Source organism: Trachinotus anak, unplaced genomic scaffold (genome assembly GCF_046630095.1).
Source record: "Trachinotus anak isolate AG129_WGS33_773 ecotype Australia unplaced genomic scaffold, CSIRO_AGI_Tana_v1 ptg000012l, whole genome shotgun sequence".
NCBI classification, from domain to species: domain Eukaryota; kingdom Metazoa; phylum Chordata; class Actinopteri; order Carangiformes; family Carangidae; genus Trachinotus; species Trachinotus anak.
Genome location: NW_027273863.1, coordinates 15654066 through 15676236, shown reverse-complemented (window position 1 = coordinate 15676236; position 22171 = coordinate 15654066). Strand labels below are relative to the sequence as shown.

The following is a 22171-nucleotide window of genomic DNA, read 5'->3' as shown; positions in this document are numbered from 1 at the left end:
TTCAAAATTGCTTTCAGTGAAAACTTCATAGGCCAACTGCTGTCTTCAGCCCCTACTGGGAGTGTGTATAGATGTGATCCCATTCGCACAAGGAGGTCGGAGGACAAAGCATATAGTCAAAATTGTATTTCATTCCTTCCACTCTACCAAATCAAACCTGGAACAACAAGCTGAACCAAAACTGTACTAAACAAACTGTACAGCTGTGGGTGGGTGGGTAGGTTCATTGTGCTTGCTACAGTGATTTAGATTGCTGCAATAATACTGCAGGGCCCAGTCATTACATCATTTTGTAAGTATATGCAATTATGTAATTTTGACTGCATGCTGTTAAATGAGGCCAAATTTTGAGGAAGTGAATGTTGACTAGAGGAGGAGCTTAGGACTGTGCTGACAAATGAACAGTTTTAAGTGGATAATTGTTGGTCATATGTGGTGATTCTGCATTTTACCTTGAAAATGAAATCTTAATATTATGGCTTTTGAACAATGAATGCATTATATTATAGTAAAGGTATTTCACATATAACAACTCTATGTGATTTATTTTATGAAAAAAGATGACGATTATTCTCAGATGTAAGATTTGTTTTCTTTTATCAACAGCTTCAACATTAGAATACTGCTTACACATTAATACATCAGTAATAAACAAATATTGATATTCTAAGTAGGCCTAAATGTTGCTAATGATACATTAATGCAGGACTTTTTTAAAATGTAGTGTTTGTACATTGTGATATTATTACTTTTACTTAAGTTGAGGATATGAGAATTTCTTTTTTGTTTTTTAAGCATCTTGATTTTTAGCTATGATAAAATTAATTGGCTTCACTTTCCAATGATTCTGGTGTTATATTAATTTTTTGTCAATCTAATGTTATAAATGTATTTTTTATGAAATTCCATCTAAATATTATCAATTTCTCTATTTAGTCCTGCACGTTTGTCATTTGTAAACATCAACTTTAAATGTTTTTGTGCACAAGACATCAAAGCATAAAGCATCTATTAGAAAGAGTAGCAGTAATATGAAAGCATAAAAGTCAAATAAATAGGATAAAAGTTAAGCTTAAAAACTACATTTTTATTTTATCCGTCTTTGTATAGAGTATATAGCCTACTCTTTCCACCATTACATTTATTTGACAGCTATATCTTGCAAATTAAGGTTTCACACAAAAACAAAATTAGGTCTATTAACACCTTAAGTGCTTTTTGTTGCAGTTTTACTTAAGACGAGACTCTGAATGCAGTGCATTTGCTTGAAATAGTGCTTTTACAATAGTATTATTACTGTTACTCAAATAAAGAGTCAATCTTTTTGTCTACTAAGGCAGATTTTGTCTCAGGATTACTTGTTTCCATTGGAGGTCTATGTAAAAAAAATATTTCAGGTTCCCCATACTTGTCATCTCTAAATACATAAATTTGCTGAGATGTGCAAGAAGTCAAATTTTGTGTCTGTGCTTAAAAATTAATCACCTACTACGTTTTTGATAGGTAATATTTAGATATGGTACGATTATAATGACAACAGCAAGTTAGTCTTTATGCCATGAATGCTTAAAATTGCAGTTCTGCAATTAACAGCTGTATAAGAAAGTAACTAGTTGTATTTACTCAAGTGCAGGTTTTTAAAGATTTTATTATACTTCATGCTTCTGCTTTACCACATTTATGCATGTCTTTTACTTGTAATGGAGTATTTTAGCATTCTTTCAGTCTTACTTTTGCTTAAGTGAGGGACTTGTGATTTACTTGTGATATATGATGTTGGGCAATTTAAATAAAACTTACATTTTAATTTGATTTGATTTTTTTTTTTTTAATGTATTTATCTAATCAATGTATTGATTTATTTTGATGATTTAAAGGCTGTTTTTTTGCCATGTTATTTATGCTTATTGCCATATGCAACTACACAAACTTCCGATTTCGTCATGCATGCAATTAAAGTAGCCTCTAGGTGCGGCTGATACAAAGTGTAAAAGTTTATAGGAAGACTTCAACAAGAAATGTCTGCTCAATACTGAAACATTAGGTCATGATGGCAACATATGAACACTCCTGAAACTGCAGCCGCGCCCATTAATAGCTGCATTAGCAACCAATTACAAATCAAACAAAGAAGAGGCATTAATAAACGCCCGAGTTATATTTAGCCTCTAATAACAAACGAGCACTCAAATGTCATCCCATATCTGTGAATGCAATCGTGATGCTCCAAAAACGCGGAAGCAAGGCCGGTTTGGTATCTTGACAGAGACATCTCTGACCAATCCTAACACTAACTATACCGTGAGTGCAGCTGAGGGCTGAGGGCTGAGGGCTGGGGGGGGCAGGAGGAGGACGAGGAGGAGGAGGGGGGGGGCAGCAGCAGCAGCAGCAGCAGCAGCAGCAGCTCAGTCAGGAACAGAAGTGACCGCTAGCTTCATGTCAACCACACAGAGAGAGCTCCACTAGCAAGAGCGGAAACCTTTCAGGGGGAAGCAGGAGAGGGAGAGACTGAGGGAGAGCGAAGGGGGGCTGCCGGAAGGGACACCGGACTCCATCTCCACGCGTTTGAACTCGAACAAAAATTATCCCCGTCGATTTATTAGTGTTTTGCCTGTCTTAAAGAGCTCGGGAAGTATCGGCTGTAGGAAGGTTAGCTGTAGCCACCGCCATCTCCTCTCAGTCGGAGCGACCGCCGTGTCTTCCACACCATGGGGAACGCTGCCACCGCCAAGAAGGGCAACGAGCTGGAGAGCGGTGAGTCCGGGCTGCTGGTCGGCCTCAGCGCCGTTTCATGTTGTATTCAGGCGTTTGACACTTACCAAGCCCCCATAAAGCAGCTAGCTACCCTTGGTATAGCACTTAACACTGTCCTATCTGGCAGCTACGGTAAAGCAGGGGAGGGCCGTCCGTCCGTCCGTCACCCCCCGCACGGTTATCCCACCAGCGCTGCAGACACTTCGCCGTTTAGTTGTAGAAAAACAATCTTTCAGGGTTTTTTTTTTTTTTTTTTTTTTTTTGATCTTGCACATTAAATTAGTTAAAGGCCTAGCGAAGCTGGCTAGCAGCAACAAGACCCCGTGGATGTTGTGGCTTTCTTGGCTGCAAGGGGGTGGGGAAGGGGAGCATTGACAGACAGCGTTAACAGCAAGCTATTAAAGCATTTATTACAGAGCTGTGAATGCAATGCTTATCGATAAACTCCCCATATGGATCAATTCACACTTTTAAAAGGTTACTCGCCTGCCTGCTGGGAGCACAAGAAGGATAAAAGCTTGATGACCAGCTAGCCTGCTAACTTAAGCTATGAGGGGGGGATTAGCCCTCAGAAGGCCCCTGTCATTTCATTGCCTCTTGATGGTGGTAGCTGTTCAGGCCTGTGCGCACATACAGTTAACCGTGGCGTGCAGTCGCCTCACATCGATATACTTGGACAAAAAAAAAAAAAAAAAAATCTCCAGCCTAGCATCACCTCATCATCTCTTCTGTGCCGTGATCCTCTGCTTGTAACAATCACGACGTGGTTCTTACTGTATGTTTTGTTGCAGCCTCCTCTTAGCACAGTTAGCTCTGTTAGATAGAAACTTTGCACTGGTGATCTTAAATCTGCAGCAATAAACCACAAAACCAAAGTAATTGTTATAAATGGCCAATAAATTTTACTTGAAGGCAGTGTGGGACTTTTTCTGCCTCAGGCTTCAGTGCTACATTTTATTCTTGGCTACATAAACAAAGCTTTCCCTCTGTACAGCACCCTGACCAAATATGGTGAAGAAATGACAAATGCCCTCTTTCCATTCATAAAACTGGGACCTACTACTGTCTTCCTGGCATATGCACACTCACACTCACACAAACACACTCGAATTGTGTCACTTATGTTTATTTAGAGCTCCATTTCTAATCTTGCTGTGGTAAACGTCCACCAAGGCTCACTTCTCACACTCAGCTTGTCATTGACTGGAGCAGCTTGTCATCAGACCTTCGTCAGAGGATAAGGGGTATTACAAGCTTTGAAAGGTTTGACGTAACTCGGCCCAGGCCAGTGTCACTTTGCGCTCGTGTACTTTGATGTGTGCAGCTGGTCATCGTTGAGCATCCCATGCAGTATATCATACATGTTTCCCTATGCCTGGTTGTAAACATAAAAACTGTAGGTGTTTATTGCTTGATGCAGAACCAGTTGCATTTGATGGCTTAAATTCAGTCACATATGCACTGACTTTTCATGCACTTTTACACTCTTAAAACTTGCACAGAACCATCTGTGTTCAGTTACGCACTTAGTTTGTTTAAAGTATTGTCACTATATGATGCAGTGAAAACGTTCCTCTGAGATTTATTGACCTGTTGAGAGAGACCAGGCAGGCACAGAGAACGGTGCCAACCAGAGACACTCAGGCAGACAGAGATGATCAGATCAGCAATAGTTCTCATACTTCCAAGCATTTCTTTTGAGTGTAACTATGATCCTGAGATCCTAGGCCGTGGCTAACTGTTAAACCTGTTTAAGCTGACACTGTGCCCTGAGCTGCAGATTTGTCTGGAGTGTAACCGCTCTGACAAGACGACCTGGTTACCTACAGCACTGTTTATACACTAGGCTACCTGTGTTTACTCTATATCGCTGCCACTAGCTGGATCAGTTGGTCACAGGGAGATTAAACAGTTGCCATCATGACACCTATTTCATTTCTCTGTGCCCGTGTATTGTGTTTCACAGAATAGTGCAACAGGACAGACTGACATAACTAAACCGTGTTATGCTTGTCTGGATCTCAGCATTGCTGTCAGGAAGGGTTGGCCAACTGTGCTGGCTTTGGACCATTTAGTTTTCCCTCAAGGTACAAAATGTTGGAGAGACTATTGTGGGAACAAAAAGAGCTCGTATTATTCAACTGTTTCGAGTTTCTGGATGGCGAGTATTAAATCAGCAGTTATGTTCCAGGGCTGTAAAAAATTATTTTCATTGTCAATTCTCAATATCAATCTGGAGGTAAATTTCTTGAGTTATCATTTGGTTTGTGAAAATGTCAGATTAGAGCTGAAACAGTTTGTTGAATAATCATTTGATCATTACAAAATTAATCAATATCTATTTTATAATTCATTAATTTCAGTTTCAAGCATAAATGAGAAATCCCAACTCTTCCTGTTTTTCTCTGTTTACATCATTATAAATACAAAATATCTGGGATTTGGATGGTTGTTTGTACTAAACATGACATTCGAAGACATCATCTCAGGCTTTGGAAATTCTGTTGAAGCCCTAGTTTCATCTATGGAAGGTCTGAAAATGTAGAAAAATGACAATCACAGTTTCCTGAAGCCCAAGGTGACGACCTCAAATTGCTTATTTTGTTTAATCAAAAGTTCACCAGTCACATGGGTCAAGCCACACAGTTGAGAAGCTAGAAACTAGGACATATTTGGCATTTCAAATAATCTGTTTAATCAGTTATCAAAATAGTTTTAGTTATGTGCTTACCAACCAACTGATTAAACAACAAATTGATTTTGATTTATTTTGTTAAGGCAAATTCAGTTTTACGTGCAAAAAAAATAAAAACAAACCCACATTATATTTTTACAGAAACTCAGAAGCTTTGTAGAACATGGTAGATTTTGAACGTTTCCTTTCTCTAGTATGGATTGTTATCTTTTCAATCTGACTTAATATGCATGACTGAATTTGTGCTACATGGCATTTGGGTACACCTGTTCCTTGAAAACCACAGGAGACAGTCAGTCTCTGTTTAAATTCCTCAGGTGAATGTCAACTCTGTTTTCATTCTTGTCGCTTTGGTTCATTACATATGCTTCATGTTTGTTGATGTGTTATACTTGTTGTTATGTACATGAACTCTATATTTCTCTCTGTCTTCTCTTCTGTATCATCCCATCCATGTGGGTGATTGTTCCTGCAAAACCTTGGTGATCAATAGAGACTTTTGGTATGCTCATTCCTCCAAAAGATGACCAGAATGGCAAAACGGCATTGGTCTCATTGTGAAGACTTGCTAGACGTGCTTGCTTTTACTGTGTGCTTTGATAATAAGTCAGTGTTTTTGTTATCCACATTCTCTCAATCTGGATATCTGCTGTCTGCTGTGTTTCCCATACATTGGTTTGTCTCTGCTTACCATTTTTATGCTGTGTTTTATAGCTTTCCCTCAAACCATATTAAGTGATGCACAAGATGCTCAGAGAAACCTACCCTGTAATTTTTAAGTGTTGTGGTCCCCTTCCCTTTTGAATAAGGCTGCTAATTAACAGAAAATATACTGAGTTTCTTGGCATGCATCACTAGTCTGCCTGTCTTGAATGGTGTTGTCTTGTGTTTGTGTATTGTCCCACCTTTAGAGCAAAGTATGTGGTATTTTTAATATTTTTGTTTAATTTATATCCAGATGAGAGTTGACGTTGCCCTGTTTTCTTCTCCATTGATTTGCAATTTAATTTCCATTTCCCTCATTTTTTTCCCTTTCCCCTTCTAGTACAGTAGCATTTGGCCTTAAACCTTTTTAAGTACCTGTTTTTTTGTACTAATGACCCAAACTGTGTTGCTAAAGAAGAAGCAGAGGCTAACTGCATCTTTTTTTTGTTGTTTGTTTTAGTGAAAGAGTTTCTAGCCAAAGCCAAAGAAGATTTCTTACGGAAATGGGAATGCCCACCACAGGTCAGAATAATGAAAAGCTGAACTTAACGTTTGTGGTAGCTTCGTCCACAGAGAAGGCTAACACATTTTTATTTCCACAGAGCACAACGTGCCTAGATGACTTTGACAGATTAAAGACCCTGGGTACTGGCTCATTTGGGAGAGTCATGCTGGTGAAACACAAAGGAACAGAGCAATACTTTGCCATGAAAATACTGGACAAGCAGAAGGTCAGTAAAAACATGCATCGGGCATCATGGGTCATTTTCAAAGAAATAACAGTGTTGACATTAGCAGGTAAATGTACAGCGACAACAAATGTTTGGTGCCGCTTAAGATATCCAGCAAATACTGTATAACCATAATAACCTGTTGCTGTTGCATTACAGGGTTACTAGGGGACACACGTAAAATAAATAAATAACTAAAAGCTTCCTTTCCTCTCAAAGTTTGCTATCTTAGATGTTGCTAACGTAAGTGAGATTTTCCTGACAAGGTCTATCTCTTTTTATCTGTCAGGTGGTGAAACTCAAGCAAATAGAACACACATTAAATGAGAAGAGGATATTACAGGCTGTGAGCTTCCCCTTTCTCGTCAAACTTGAGTACGCGTTTAAGGTACAGTGTACTTTTCTTTTTTTTTTCTAATGTAGCAACTTAATTTCCCCTTATAGTTTATCAGCAATATTAAAGTGTATTTTACTTTTTTTGTAGGACAACTCCAATTTGTACATGGTGATGGAGTACGTTCCAGGAGGAGAGATGTTCTCACACTTAAGAAGAATTGGGAGGTTCAGGTGAGTATTATTGTGCAGTGCTCAATACGTATAAAATATACAGCATCTTATTGTGCAGTGCCACCTGTATTTATTATTTATTTTCTGCTCATACCGAACTTTTATCAGTTTTTGAGATTGCTTGTGTTGGTGTTTTTCTATGACACCAAACACACTTATCTATTCTTCCTTTCCAGTGAACCACATGCACGGTTTTATGCCGCCCAAATAGTGCTGACATTTGAGTACCTCCATTCACTAGATCTCATATACAGAGATCTGAAACCTGAGAACCTCCTCATTGACCACCACGGCTACATTCAGGTGAGCTAGAATGCACTGAATGAATATGTAATGCTGCTTTGTCTCATATGTCCACACTTTGGACATGAATGGTATAGAAATGTATATGTGTTCCTGACTTCTAGGTGACAGACTTTGGATTTGCCAAGAGAGTAAAAGGCAGGACCTGGACGTTGTGTGGGACACCGGAGTATCTGGCGCCAGAAATCATCCTCAGCAAAGTATGGACATTCTGTTTTTTTTTTTGTCTGAACCAATTAATGAATGAACAAATATTTTCCTTTTTCTTTCCCCTTCCTTTTTCTGTACTGCAACAAAAGTCAACCCCACAGGTCTTAATGCAGTGATACAGTTTTTGTTTTTGCATTTCTCAGAAGACCTAATAGACCTAATTTCACTAATAGATAACATCAATCACTTTAAGTTTTTTTTCCAGCCCTTGTACAAATACATTTTCAAGCAAAATTGTCAAGCTACCTAATAGGGCTGCGCAATCTTAACCACAGTGTGATCGTCTTATCGTCACTCTGTCAAATTTCCAATAGCTGATATGATTGCTGGGGATGTGGGGGTGGGTGGATGTTTGTCATATATTACCATAGAGAGAGAGAGAGAGAGAGAGAGAAAGAAAAAGATCTCTCTCTGTCTCGCTGGCTGTCCGAAGTTCTATGTGCAACCTTACAAAGCAGCGGGCCAAGACACCGAACCAAAGGACATGTTCTGTCTGCCTATCGATCTCCTCCCTGAATCACAACACAGCACACAGCTGCGCTTCAATGACAGTTGGCTGGTCACTGTGTGCAGCATCAGTTACAAACGACTATATATGTGAAACTATGGCAGGGCAAATTAGATTTAATATTAATTTAATACTACAAATAATAATAATAACAAGTTAATACATTAATGGGAAAACAAGTCAAATGTCGTCTTAACAAAGGCAGAAGCTGTCAGTGATCGCTCTGATGATGGTCGATCACCCTACTACCTTAAACACCCATAGGAAATGTCAGGTTTCTTTTTAACATTGACCACATTCACTGTGGAACAAACATCAAGAGGAAATCTGCACAAGAGGAAGAGATACCAACATTTTTTTTCAGTTTCTTTCAGCCTCAGTAGACCAAAAAGACGTGATGTGTTTTTTTTTGCAAATCTAGTTTTTTATCAACTGGAGGAAACCTCACACTTTGCTATTGCAACAGCTCTTTTACCAGAAAATACAATCTACATTTGAATTTAGACAAGTATAGAAACTCACTTGGGTTGAGACGAAAGTTGAAAGTTGGTGCAACAAAAAGGTAAACTACTACACACAATAAAAAGTATCATAAATATCTCACAGTCTGAGTAGCCAAAGGTGGATATTGCCTTTTAACTAATGGGGTTTTCATACTGTACGTTCTTGTAATAATTACAATGTACAGTATGAAAATTAAGCATTTTTTTATGCAAGTCCCAAAACAAAGAATATTTCCCCAGCATAATGTTATCATTAGGTCCATTTGGGGATATAGGACATTTGGCAGTTTCCTCTTAAATTCAGAGACTGTCTTAATATGGAACCTCTTACACCTGTGTCTGTCTTCACTGTTTTAGGGCTATAACAAAGCTGTGGACTGGTGGGCCCTCGGAGTTCTCATCTATGAAATGGCAGCTGGCTACCCTCCGTTCTTTGCAGATCAGCCTATTCAGATCTATGAGAAGATAGTGTCTGGAAAGGTAAGCAGGTGTTTATTTTTAACAAATGAAAAAGAGTCCTTTATTACAAAACTCTTGTATTTAAACTGAGAAAAAAAAAAGTCTAAAAAGTTCCTGTTTCTTATTTCTAGGTGCGATTCCCCTCCCACTTCAGCTCCGACTTGAAGGATCTGTTGAGAAACCTGCTGCAGGTAGATCTGACCAAACGTTATGGCAACCTGAAGAATGGAGTCAATGACATTAAGGGCCACAAATGGTTTTCCACAACAGACTGGATCGCCATCTACGAGAGAAAGGCAAGACACCAAATGCATTTTGTAGTGACACCAAACAGTGTTACCCCTGTAAAAAAACAAGTTAATTAGATATTGATTTGTTCATATCGATTTTTTGCTAGTTGTAAAATTCCCAGCTATGATGCTGCAACAGTGTTATTTTAGACTATTTTGTTATCTGAGGACTCTTCATCAAATTTATTCTGTGGTTCTGGGTTCTTGTGTGGAGGACAGTCTTTTTTGCGTGAATATTAACTCATTAAGTCATTTCAGAATTGGGCAATCAGAGTCTTATGGGTTTTTTTTTCCTCTTGGAAATCACCCAACTCCACTGATGGCTGTGAGTTATCAGTGTCACATGCCATTTTGCAGGGAGGACAATAGAAATAGTGTTTCGATTAATCAAAGTGGATATTTAGCTCGGGCTTGAATCCTATTGATCTGTTGATGCTATTTAACCTCAGTTATCAAACAATCATACTATGCTTTCAGAAACTTTAGACCAGCTCTTCTGTGTCAAATACATCCTTAAATCTGAGTCTGCTTCACAATGAGCAGGCTCATTACATTTCATTTCAAGATGTTACCATTTTCTTTAACTTTTTATGTTATTCCCTGATTTACTGCTGCCCCTAATTCTTTACAGTGGTTACTGGTTGCAAAATTTCTGCCTCCACAAGACAAAACCATGTGAGATTCTGTGATGTTGAAACAGTTTGACACACAAATCAGGAAGCCTGCTTTATTTTTCTTTCTGTCTATTGACAGTCCTATGTGAGTCAGATGTGTGATTTTTTTTTCTTGTTAAATACTGCAGTGTGACATTGTTAGAATGTAGTATTATCCTGCAGGGTTGTTGCAAAAGGCGATTTTAGACCCATTTTCACTCTGTCTCTTCTTTCATGATAATATTTTTTTTTTCTGAAAGATGAATGAAAAAAGATAGAAAGTCACAATCTCTGTAGATGAAATGATCAAATCAATTGGATTGTATTTGATCATCTGCAAAATCTACAACAATAATAATAATGACCGTTTCTATAATGAGTTTCTCATTGAGTGTCTCTCCACCTTCACTTCTTCTCTCTACCACCCAAACACAGTATATGTTTACTAAATACAGAGCTGAGGGAGGTGGACTGACACCTTTGAAGAAATACTTCAGAGCAGGCTTGACATTTGTGTCTCGACATTTTCTAGATGCATTTTGTGCTCAGTGGTTTTAAGTTTTTTGACAATTTCTCTGTAAGAAGAGTGTATTTCTTCTGTCTGTTGTTGTTTTTCTGACTGGCTCTATAGACATAAATATAAATCCTGCATGTTAAAATGTGTATTTCTCTTATTCTTGCAGGTGGAAGCCCCGTTCATACCAAAGTGCAGAGGCCCAGGGGACACCAGCAACTTCGACGACTACGAGGAGGAGGAAATCCGCGTTTCTTTAACGGAAAAATGCGGGAAAGAGTTTGCAGAGTTTTAGGACGCGGGAACATGGATAAATCAGGGAAAAAAAGGGGATCTTTGCACTCTTCTAAAGACTTGGGATGGAGCAGAGACCATCGTTTTTCAGATCTACTACATAGTCCCTTCATTCCACAAGGCTGAATGAGGTCGCCATGATCCTTGGGTGCCGATAACCTCTCACTGTCACGTACACCTGCGTAATAAAGCAGACACACCACTTTTTCTTTTTTCTTTTTTTTGTACCTACCCACTGTTTTTTTTTTTTACTTTAAAGCAGTTAGTCTTGGATGTTGTTACCCCCTTTTAAAATGTGATATTTTTCAATTTATGAGGAAAAACTGAGACAACGGCCAATAATAGTCCACACATTGTAACTGACTTGTCTGTGGCAGTTTGACACACAGTTGTGTGGGTTGGAGGGTACTCCCTCTAGTCGTCAGTGGTGTATATTTAATGGTCTGTTACAAGTCCACAACAAGTACTGGCCAGCTTTCAGAGGTAGTATTTGTCCTATGTGCATATCTGTCAGTTTTGTAAGACATTTGAACATGTCGGGTGTTTAAAGCATGACCAAATAGAAAACATTGGGAGACACAAGAAGAGAGGTCTTTTCCTTTCTTTGCTTTTTGCCTTAGAGAGCCAAGTCCTCAGCCCCCCCGCCCCCCCACAAAAACATCCACTTACTGTCTTCTTGGTATTCTGGCACAGCAAGCCATCGCAGAAAATGACAAACCTTGTTACATTAGTAAAATCCAAATCCAGTTGTTTGTTAGATCCTCCTGGATCTGTTAGTTACATGTAAAATTTGTCATTCGGTATCTTAATCTTTTTTGTCGCTGTGTCTAACATTATAGTCATATTGTCCCTAGATTTCAGGTCTGCTTATAAAGACCTATTGTTACGAGTCTGTGGAACAATGTGACTTCAGTAAATGGAAAAGAGTGAAGTGAAATCCTTTTTAGGGTTTTTATTGAGTGTAATGTAAAGCTGAGAAGGTCAATGTGAATAGTGTTGCGGCTTTGTGCTTCAACATTGTTAGTGATACCTTAAAAAAAGTACAGAATTTATAATGTATTAAATCAAAGATGTTTTAAAATCTAAAGAAACGGGAATGCAAAACTGCAATTTGCCATATTCTCCCTGTTATCACCTCCAAACAGATTATGTTGTTTCATTCTTGTCAAAGAATGTAGGTTTGCAACTTACAGGTATGCCTATTTGAAAGCTTGATTTCAAGGTACAGTTTTCCTCACAATACACTGTCTAAAATAAAGACTGCTCCTTTGTATCACATGTAACCCTGTTATTGTTAAGCTCATTACATTATACGTATATGCATTGTTTCATATATGTTTTTATTTATACACATTAGAGATGCTAATAAATTTTATTTTTAAAAGTGTTGAAGTTGTGCTACTCTCCTTGCATTTTGACATTTACCATTGTGTCCCTGGCATATGCGCATTAAGATGGTCTTAATTTAGTCACACAGTAATATAGAGTAGTTCATGAATATGATAGATACTAGATTTAACCACAGTTCTTATAACTTTTAGTAATTAATTTGAGACTCAGTAGTCAGTAAATTGAGAGCATATGCTTACTTTTTCACTTTATTTTGTTTCGTATTTTTTCCTCTCCTTTTTTTAACATATTCACTTCATAATGAATATCATTCAAATTGTATAGTTTCATATTGAGAACAGTCGAGAATGGGCATTTTTGTTGCTTTCATTCTGTGATATTTTCTTATGCTCAACTATAATGATGTGATGCATTAAATGTAATTGCACATTCAATGTATAAATGTATAATATTGTTATGTTATATGGTAACTTCTAAAAATCATTTATTAGCAAACCAGTTTTTTAGTGTACAGCAATAAACAAAAATTAGATTTATCAAGTAATTTTGTTCTCAATTTTATGAAGATTTTTTTCACCCCTATGTTTCTTTTTTTTTCTTTTTTTACTTTTATTGCAAAAACAAATGAACATACAAGTAGCACTGAATTCACAATTATGAACTTAATTGGTCAAAGATGTGAGTGATAAGTAAATAAAAACAAATTTATGTTAGAAAGGTTTCAGCAGTGAAATAAAAAAAGCAGAGGTACAAGCATATAAACCAAAGAGCTTTTTGTATTTAAATGATACAGAAGTAATACATTAGTCAACAACTCTATATGTCGCCTGCTTTTAAGTGTTGAGTAAATAATCTATTTCAGCAAAGTAAGGAAGATGGCTCGTACATATACATTTTTATAACTTTGAGAAACAAGTCATTTATGCTCCATACATAAACACTTTTCGAGCAATAAAAGGTAATATTTTTGAATTGTTATTTTGGCTTTTTGATTTTTGCATTAGCTATAGTTTTCAGATATGCTTTAGTTCATTTTGAAACAAAGAAATAGCGGTTCTCTTGCCGACTATTTACTTTTGCGCTTATTGTAAATACAGAGAAGGACAAACTCTTACAGCGTTTCAAACACCAACAATTCGAACGGTACATTTTTGAACCTTTGGCTTTCCCGTAATCCTTCCAGTGAGAGGGTGTGTGGGTAATGTAGTACAGTGCCGGACACGTGGGGCGTCGTGTTGCAGTTCATTCGTAGTTTGCGGAAACATGGCGGGCTTGGAGCTGCTGTCTGACCAGGGATACCGTCTAGATGGACGAAAGGCCACCGAGCTGCGGAAGGTTCAGGCCCGTATGGGGGTGTTCGCTCAGGCGGACGGTTCGGCGTATATAGAGCAGGGAAACACGAAGGCTCTGGCCGTGGTGTACGGTCCACATGAAGTAAGTGGCATGGATGGAGGGGAGGGTTAGCCAACAGTTACAACATAACAAAAAATGATATGGATTTATTTAGCAAATGAGCACGGCAGTTGCCAGCGCCAGTAATTTCTGTAAACTTCATCAACTTATAGTAGGTCATTCCTGTGAGTTTGGATAGAGCTTTGTTGTTTCCATGTAGGTTTATCCATGATCCAGAATGGCACGAAATGCCATTCAAAGTGAGGGACCGTGCAGTTTATATTTGACTATGAAAAAAACCCCACTTTCTTTAAAGCTGACTCAGAGAACAACAAACTGAGATTATAGAGTAAATCATTATAATTTAACATATCATACTTTGGTATTTTATGATTAGTCAAGTAATGTGTTACATTATCACAGCTTAAATAAATGTGTTATGTGTTATTACTGGCCAACTGACCAACCTAATAGACTTGTCAACATTACATACACAAAAGTATGTGGATGCGCTTGTGTATTTTTGATATACGGCTGTTTTTCATTGTTTATTTATAAGGAAGGGAAATCTAAACTTTCAGCACACACTGACACTTTCCTCCAACTTTGTGGGGAAGTTTAAGGAGCGAGAGAGCCCTGACCTCAACCCCATGCAACACCTCTGTGAGGAATTCGAACATCGACGCCCAGCTTTTCTGCAAGATATCATGAGATGTTTGTGTTTATCACTACTAGATGCGCGGCTCACGCAGTCGGACCCTGCACGATCGGGCTGTTATCAACTGTCAGTACAGCATGGCCACGTTCAGCACAGCAGAAAGGAAGAGGAGACCCCATGGGGACCGCAAGTCCACTGAGATGAGCCTCCACCTCAAGCAGACGTTTGAAGCTGCTGTGATGACCCAGCTGTACCCACGGTCTCAGATAGACATCTATGTCAAGGTCAGTAATTAGACTGTTCGACAGGGAGACATGGATTTGATGGGTGTAAGTGTACTTTTTGTGAATTGATTTTTTTTTTTTTGTTCCTAAGTACATGAAAACTTTTCTGTCCAAACAGATTCTGCAGTCAGATGGAGGAAACTACAGTGTGTGTGTGAATGCTGCCACTTTGGCAGTGATTGACGCCGGCATCCCCATGCGGGACTACGTATGTGCTTGCACTGTCGGGTTTGTGGATGAGACGCCTCTTGCTGACCTTTGCTACGCAGAGGAAAGTGGAGGAGTGAGCTCCCTGGCCTTAGCACTGCTTCCCCGGGGTGGACAGATTGCTTTGCTGCAGATGGATGCCAGACTACACCAGGATCACCTAGAGACTCTTATTGAAGCTGCCATGACAGCCTGTAAAGGTGTAAGCAAGGTGCTGGATGAGGTGGTGCGACAGCATCTCCAAGAAGTGTCAGTGCTCACTGGGGAGTGATGCAGGGAGGAGGGGGAAAATCTGGACTGTTTGTGGGTGCAGCCTGGAAATGTTATTGGACTTTGAATGGAGAAGAATGATGGAGAATCTTGCTTGCATTTTTTATGTATTCATAGCAATTGCTGTGTACTTTTGTATATATGTAGTGAAGCTAATAATAAATATGTGAACTCTGCATCCTTTCTTTCATGCTTGTTTATTTGTGAGTAGTTGAATTTACGTATGTATTTAAGTAGTTGAAAGCATAATCCTTATCCCAGTACAAAAATGAATACACCTGCTCACATATTATTCTGATCAATAACCCGCATTTAAGGAGACTGAAAAAAAAAAAAAAAAACTGAATATGCTGTGGCCTTGAAAGTCACCAGATCTTGATCCAACCTCAAACCAAAAGTGCCAAGATCAAAACATTTGCTGTCACTTCCCAGTTTTCAGTGTTGGTAATGCTGTTGATACAATGTTAAACAGCATCAAAACAGGCTACATATAGTATATCAATTGAACAAACAGAAAATGCTGATTTTCCATTTATAACTCAGTCAAATTTATGTTGTTAAAATTGCAATGCAATGCAATTGCAATTTTCATCCCAAGTTTGGAAGGTCAATTTAATATAATAATAATAATACCACTACTAATAATAATATTAATATTAATAATACATAATAATGATAATAGATTATGATGACAATGTAGCAGTTGATTGACACGTCCAGTAAGATTAATCGCTGTGTTTATTTTATTCTATTTTATTTAGTTTTTTTTTGGACCGGATGTCAGTCCACCACATTAATGTTCCCGCAGGAACAAGGAAGTTAAAGCATTTAGCATCGGCTGCTGTGAATGAGCTCCACCTCTGCAGGTGGATGTGACCAGCTTTACACTGGAAAGAGGTATGTGTTCATACATACTATGCGAAAAATTAAAAAAAATAACCACGGAAAGTTTGATTATTATTTCGCCTTCGCAGAGGGCAGCGGTTTAAAGCACATCCCCATCCAGCGAGGTTAGCCTGCTAGCTAACACAAGGCTAACCACAGCTGTCAATAGATGCTGAGACGCGGCAGGGCGGCAGTAAACCCTTATAATGACCTGAGTCATATAAAGCCGAAACTCACGATATCTAGTTTTGCGGTTGTCTGTCTCAGTGATAATTGATCTTAAATAATAGTTAAAGTTACAGCGTGTGCTGCCTTCAGGGTCCAGGGTGTCCAGGCTCCAGGACTGTGTTACAGCCGACAACAACATGGGGCTGCTGTCTGACCCAAACAGAAGACGGGCTTTGATCAGCCTGCTCACCCGCCTCAATACCCCAATCTGGTGAGATTTTAATATGAAACAATTCCTGCACAGGCTCATGGGCCAGAGCCAATGTTTTAAGTGTGACTGTTTATTGTTGGCAAGTCAGTCAGACAATCACAGAAAGATGCAACATGACCATAAAGAGACACAAAATAACCACAAAGTGAAAAAAAAAAAAAAAGAGCAGTTTTTGTTGTTTTGCATCTCTTTCAGTCTGGGTGCCTGTTTTATGTGTTGTATGTGAATGTCAGCAGGGACCCATTGTCTGATTATCCATTCATGGCTTGTAGTCACTGAAGAATTAATTTGCCAAAGTGAACTATCAAATGCACTGGTGACTGTTTTTTTTCAGTCTGTTTTGCATTTTAGAATAACCCCTGTGCACCAGTGTGTATTCCTTATATGATTTTTGTGCCACTTTCATGTCTCTGTCTCAGTATGGTCTGCTACGTGGCGGGTGTGGCCTGGTTCATGGGTTTAGCTTTTGAACCATTCACTCTGCGGACGTACATGTCAGAGAATGCCATGGGGTCTACCATGGTGGAGGAGCGGTTTCCAGCCGGGGAGAGGGCGCTGGCCACTGGCAGGGAGTTTGCTGCTCATAAGAAGAAAGCAGGGTAAGTACCATGCGGCTTCAATTAAAAATTGTAGAAAGCCTGAAAATAATCTGTTTTTTAAAATCTTGGAGGATCTTGTTTATGATGATAGCAAACAAAAGCATTTTTTAAATTTGTAATGCTAAGTCTTGTCGGAGTCTCACAGGATTGTAAAACATTCCTTTCCGTTTTCTGACCTTAGCTGCCATACTAAGCCCTACAGCATTTGCTTTTATGTTTCTCTGCAGTGGGATGCCTGTGGATTGGTTGGTGAAGACCATGCAGGCTAGAGGGCTAGAAGTATTTACCCAGAGCTTCTCTCGCACTCTTCCCTTTCCTGATGAAAACAAAGAAAGATATGTGAGTTTGTGACTGAAGACATTTTGCATTTTTACTTTAAGAATGCTCCTTTGTCCACTTTTCTGCTCTTTGCGAGCAACTGACTAATATTTATATTATGTTTGTGCGTATTCTGTGGCTCTTCTTCATCTCTCACCATCCTCAGATGGTGAAAGGCACGAATGTATATGGGATCCTTCGGGCCCCTAGAGCTCCTCGGACCGAAGCCCTGGTGCTGAGTGCTCCCTGCAGCCCGGGCGATAACAACAACCAGGCTGTGGGACTGCTGCTTGGTTTGGCACATTACTTCAGGAGTGAGTTCAGCTCCCACTGTCTTCTCCCAGCCTATGTTGTATACATATATGCAATCCACAGCACCACAGTATAACTGCATACTGTGCTGTAAATGTCACTGTATAGTGGACTCTTGGTGCATTTTATCCTCTGGTTGCTTCAGTTATGTGAGATCTGCAGGTTCACATCAGCTGCATGGCTTCGACACAATTAAACACATTAGACCAGCGTTTCAGTTGCAGCTCATGCTTTAATGACTGCTGTTTTCCTCAATAGATCAGATTTACTGGGCCAAAGACATCATCTTCCTCGTGAATGAGCATGATCTCATTGGTATGCAGGCTTGGCTAGAGGGCTACCACCACACCAACACTACAGGTGATCACCTGCTTTCACCCATTTACAAACCACGAACAACAAATTTCCCTTCAAGTATTGAATTGTTGAGGTCAACACCATTTAACCATTTTTCTTTTCTTCTGCATCAGTGACTTTCTAAATGAATTCTTCTGCAGTAACAATTGTAATGATTCATCTAGGTATGGACTGGTCCCCACTGCAGGGCCGTGGTGGTTCAATCCAGGCAGCTCTGTCCCTGGAGCTCAGCAGTGATGTTGTTACTAGTTTGGACCTGGTACTGGAAGGTCTCAATGGCCAGTTACCTAACCTGGATTTAGCCAACCTCTTCTATGCCTTTTGCCAGAAGATAGGAGTCCTTTGCACTATCCAGGGAAAAGTAAAGTTTTGTTGACACTTGGCACATTTTCTCTTTTCTCATGTGTTTGGTGAAAACGGCGATTACCTTGGTGTAGGACAGGTCATATTTAGAGTTTCTCTGTTTCTACAGCTGCAGAGGAATGACTGGGACAGTGTATCTGGCTACAGCCATGCAGTCCAGACCATGATGCTGATGGTGATGAAGCAGGCCAGTGGACGGCCTTGGGGAGACCACGGCCTGTTCCTGCGTTACCACATTGAGGCTGCCACCATCAAGGGCATCAATAGCTTCCGCCAGTACAAGACTGACATTACCACCGTTGGCAGGTCAGAGCAAGCGTCTACTGACTTTTGCCATAGGTTTAATATATTTATGTGCTTTATTTTGTAGATTGCATGTGTTATAAGCTGACAGCTGCTGTTTTTGTCCTAATCAATGTCCTTTAGGCTTCTGGAGGGAATGTATCGTAAGCTGAATAACCTCCTGGAGCGCCTGCACCAGTCCTACTTCTTCTACCTTATGCCTTCACTCTCTCACTTTGTCTCTATTGGTTACTACATGCCTGCCTTCGGCCTGCTCGCCGTCATCCTGCTGCTTCGTGTATCCTTTCACAATAATTTCACTTGCATTTTGATAGGGTTGGATAACTTGTTCAAAGTATGACTTTTGGCATTGCTGTTCACATGTGCTTGACTGCCAGACTTTCCCTTGACAATACCACAGGCCTTAGACCTGTGGGTCCAACTTTCGACTCCACCACCTAGAACAGAAGATGGAGTCGCTGACATTGAGCAGGTGAGACACACAGACATCCAATCAGCATGGCAGATATTGAAGTATTCACATGGCTTGAGTTGATGAGTCACCATTTTAATACAATGTGATTCCTCCCAGGAGTCCAGTCCAGGAGTGCTGTCTGTGTTGACTCCTCTGGTGATCAGCCACCTGACTGGAGTGGCTCTGTACATGCTGCCAATCCATTTTCAGGAGATGGCCGTCAAACACTTCCCGGTGTTGGAGACTGAGGCCGTGGTTCTGACAGCTATCGCTGTTTATACAGCAGGGCTGGCTTTGCCTCATAACACACACAGGTAGCTACTGTCAGCTGCAGCCACTCTTTTTATGTGGTTTGAATGCTCTCTGGTCTGAAAAGACAGCACCATGTTGATATTAGAACATACAATATTCTGACCTGACTGTGTAGAGTGTGCTGTACAGTGAAATCTTGTTACACACAGATTCAAAAAAAAAACTCAGCACTCACAGTTCTGCATTGTGTGTGACAGTGAAGTACACATGCACATACGTATAAGTTGCGTCTGAGTTAAATGCATGTAACCTGTGTAAAACCTCACTGTTGATATAATCTGTGCCCAAACCTTATTTAAGCCATCTCAACTGTACATTTTTATACATTTACAAAATTCTGTTTCTCATGTGTTTCTCACAAGTTTACAAAGGGTGATAAAAAAAAACAAAAAAAAAACATGGGCTTTGAAATTATTCCTGACCACCGCATCACAAGTTCTGAATCCTATTGACCCTTATTTGAACAGCTGAAAGTGACCAAATAACACTTTAGTTGAGACACTGAGAAACTTGTGCAACTTTCAGGCCACAGTGATGCAGGAGAGTGAGGTGTTTGTTGTGTTGTTTGTTGCAGATTCCTGTCAGGTGAAGGGACGGAGCAGGGCTGGAGAGTGCTGAAGCTGGTCGCCGTGCTGTACCTGGCTGTGCTGCTGGGTTGCACCGCCCTCATCAACTTCTCTCTGGGCTTTATCCTGGCTCTCACCCTGGTGCCTGTCGCTGCCTTCGTCACACCCCACGTCCCAAAGTAAGAAACGCACTCAGATGCTTCGTAAGATGTTGCTGTGTACTGCTCTGTTAGTCACATGGAAGTAATACTTCAATCTCCTCTTCTCCCCTAAGGGTTCTGTCAGCCTTCATCTTGGTCGTCCTCAGTCCAGCCTGCACACTCCTATTTTCCGTCTTTTTCTTCCAAGAGCTACAGGAAATGCCTGTCAGCTTCCATGATGGTTGGTTGCTCTACCTGTCAGTCATCTCACAGGGCATCCTGGACCACTCCCTGTACGGCTCTCTGGTCTACCCACTCATAGCCCTGCTGGTCTATCCTTGCTGGCTGCTTTTCTGGAACATCCTCTTCTGGAAGTAGACGTCAGTCATGCAGAACCACTGAAGGCTTTCATGGAGAGAAAAACCCTCTGAGGTGTTCTCAGGTTCAGCAGGAGGAATGACAGTTAAATCCACTGGAGAGTTTGAAAGTTGACTTGGAAAAAAGTGCTGTGAATCTCTTTTTTTGGACATTTTAGTATCAACACCAAGTATTTCATTCTTGATAAATTAAGCAGAATGGACTGTTTTTAACATCTCATTTACAAATAACTGAGAGGAAGAGGGGAAGAGCTTTTCACAATTAACGATAAATGTCACAGTTGGGTTGCTTTCTGTTTAAAAAAACAAACAAAAACAATTTGGTTTAAGATTTTTGTTTGTCATACATAAAGAAAAATACTGCACTGTTGTACGTTTAATTTTTTCAGGCAGGATTGTAATGATGGAAGAAGTTTAGACAGTACGGACATGGTTTATTTTAAGGGTAAACAGTGGTGAAACAGAATAAACCAATTGCTTGGTTAATAGATTGTGTCCTTTAAAGGATAACTGGGATTTTTGAATCTGGACCATGTTTTGGCTATAAATGATTGATAGGAACAGAAATCTCTGCAATCAGTCCACTATTGAGTAAGATCAGCATACCTGCCAACCGCTGCTGCAATGCAAACAGCAGGGCTTTTGGTCTATGTCAAAGTACATCCACTGACAGTTTCAGATTATTAATGTGTCTAACAGCATTATAGATGGGATTCGTACAGAGATGGACCTTTTTGTTAAAGAATAATTATTTATTTAACCAGAAACAGTAGTTACATTGCCAGACCGCCTTGACAAAAACAGAACACAAGAGTTGCTTTGTGGTTAGTTTGTTTGCATATTGGTGTGACTTTCAGTGGTCGAAGAAGTATTCAGCTCCTTTACCTAAGTGAAAGTATCAACACAATAGCACAAACAAACTTACCGATCGAGCTAGCTCAGTAGTGCAGATCTGCAGAGATTTTGTCTTTATCAATTTGCTTTTACACCCAAAAATTTGGGAAAATGAGAACCAGGATAAAAAAATCCTTAGTTTTCCTTTACGATGTTTATACACCTGTATCTGTCGAACCAGCCATCACTGCATCTAATATTTTATACCTGTTTTGATAACTGTCTTTGAAACATGTTTATTTTATATTTATGAATGCCAAAATAAAACACTAGAAAAGTTTGGTTTCCTTGTTTGGAGCATGATACTTTCCTATATTATTGCATTTGCATACAACTTCAACACAAAGGAACTGACATTTAGTTCAAAATTTAATTCAAAAAACACTGCACAAAGACAAAATCTGGAATATTAGCAACACAAACAGCTGCATTTACACAAATTAAAACCTGCTACAAACTGAGCAATGACAACAAAAAGTGAAGTTGAGTGATTTAGTGCATTTAC

The 22171-nt window shown here is 39.5% G+C and overlaps 3 protein-coding genes across 3 annotated transcripts; all 3 read left to right on the top strand.

The window, feature by feature from the left end:
* The first annotated feature begins 2349 nt into the window (after positions 1-2349).
* On the top strand, positions 2350-12573 carry prkacbb (protein kinase, cAMP-dependent, catalytic, beta b). The gene is made up of 10 exons (XM_071491622.1): positions 2350-2754; positions 6615-6676; positions 6757-6885; positions 7175-7273; positions 7370-7452; positions 7629-7755; positions 7860-7955; positions 9334-9456; positions 9567-9731; positions 11062-12573. Exons 1-10 carry the CDS (start codon positions 2709-2711, stop codon positions 11185-11187), a joined length of 1056 nt encoding a protein of 351 aa, XP_071347723.1. The 5' UTR covers positions 2350-2708; the 3' UTR covers positions 11188-12573.
* A 1176-nt stretch (positions 12574-13749) lies between these two features.
* On the top strand, positions 13750-15523 carry exosc4 (exosome component 4). The gene is made up of 3 exons (XM_071492456.1): positions 13750-13970; positions 14664-14870; positions 14989-15523. The coding sequence occupies exons 1-3, from the start codon at positions 13800-13802 to the stop codon at positions 15346-15348; spliced, it is 738 nt and encodes a 245-aa protein (XP_071348557.1). The 5' UTR covers positions 13750-13799; the 3' UTR covers positions 15349-15523.
* Positions 15524-16142: 619 nt separating this feature from the next.
* On the top strand, positions 16143-21948 carry gpaa1 (glycosylphosphatidylinositol anchor attachment 1). The gene is made up of 13 exons (XM_071490653.1): positions 16143-16244; positions 16551-16671; positions 17091-17270; positions 17498-17609; positions 17755-17902; positions 18159-18260; positions 18422-18618; positions 18730-18926; positions 19047-19200; positions 19324-19395; positions 19495-19691; positions 20264-20434; positions 20530-21948. The coding sequence occupies exons 2-13, from the start codon at positions 16598-16600 to the stop codon at positions 20771-20773; spliced, it is 1848 nt and encodes a 615-aa protein (XP_071346754.1). The 5' UTR covers positions 16143-16244; positions 16551-16597; the 3' UTR covers positions 20774-21948.
* Positions 21949-22171: the final 223 nt, after the last annotated feature.

Excerpts from the sequence above, each read along its gene's own strand:
- prkacbb (XM_071491622.1), top strand. The coding sequence starts at position 2,709 with ATGGGGAACGCTGCCACCGCCAAGAAGGGCAACGAGCTGGAGAGCG. Across the intron at positions 2,755-6,614 it reads GGGCAACGAGCTGGAGAGCG|TGAAAGAGTTTCTAGCCAAA; the intron begins GTGAGTCCGGGC and ends TGTTTGTTTTAG. Across the intron at positions 7,756-7,859 it reads ACCACCACGGCTACATTCAG|GTGACAGACTTTGGATTTGC; the intron begins GTGAGCTAGAAT and ends CCTGACTTCTAG.
- exosc4 (XM_071492456.1), top strand. The coding sequence starts at position 13,800 with ATGGCGGGCTTGGAGCTGCTGTCTGACCAGGGATACCGTCTAGATGGA. Across the intron at positions 13,971-14,663 it reads TGGTGTACGGTCCACATGAA|ATGCGCGGCTCACGCAGTCG; the intron begins GTAAGTGGCATG and ends TATCACTACTAG. Across the intron at positions 14,871-14,988 it reads AGATAGACATCTATGTCAAG|ATTCTGCAGTCAGATGGAGG; the intron begins GTCAGTAATTAG and ends CTGTCCAAACAG.
- gpaa1 (XM_071490653.1), top strand. The coding sequence starts at position 16,598 with ATGGGGCTGCTGTCTGACCCAAACAGAAGACGGGCTTTGATCAGCCTG. Across the intron at positions 18,619-18,729 it reads TTTGCACTATCCAGGGAAAA|CTGCAGAGGAATGACTGGGA; the intron begins GTAAAGTTTTGT and ends CTGTTTCTACAG. Across the intron at positions 19,201-19,323 it reads CCGTCATCCTGCTGCTTCGT|GCCTTAGACCTGTGGGTCCA; the intron begins GTATCCTTTCAC and ends ACAATACCACAG.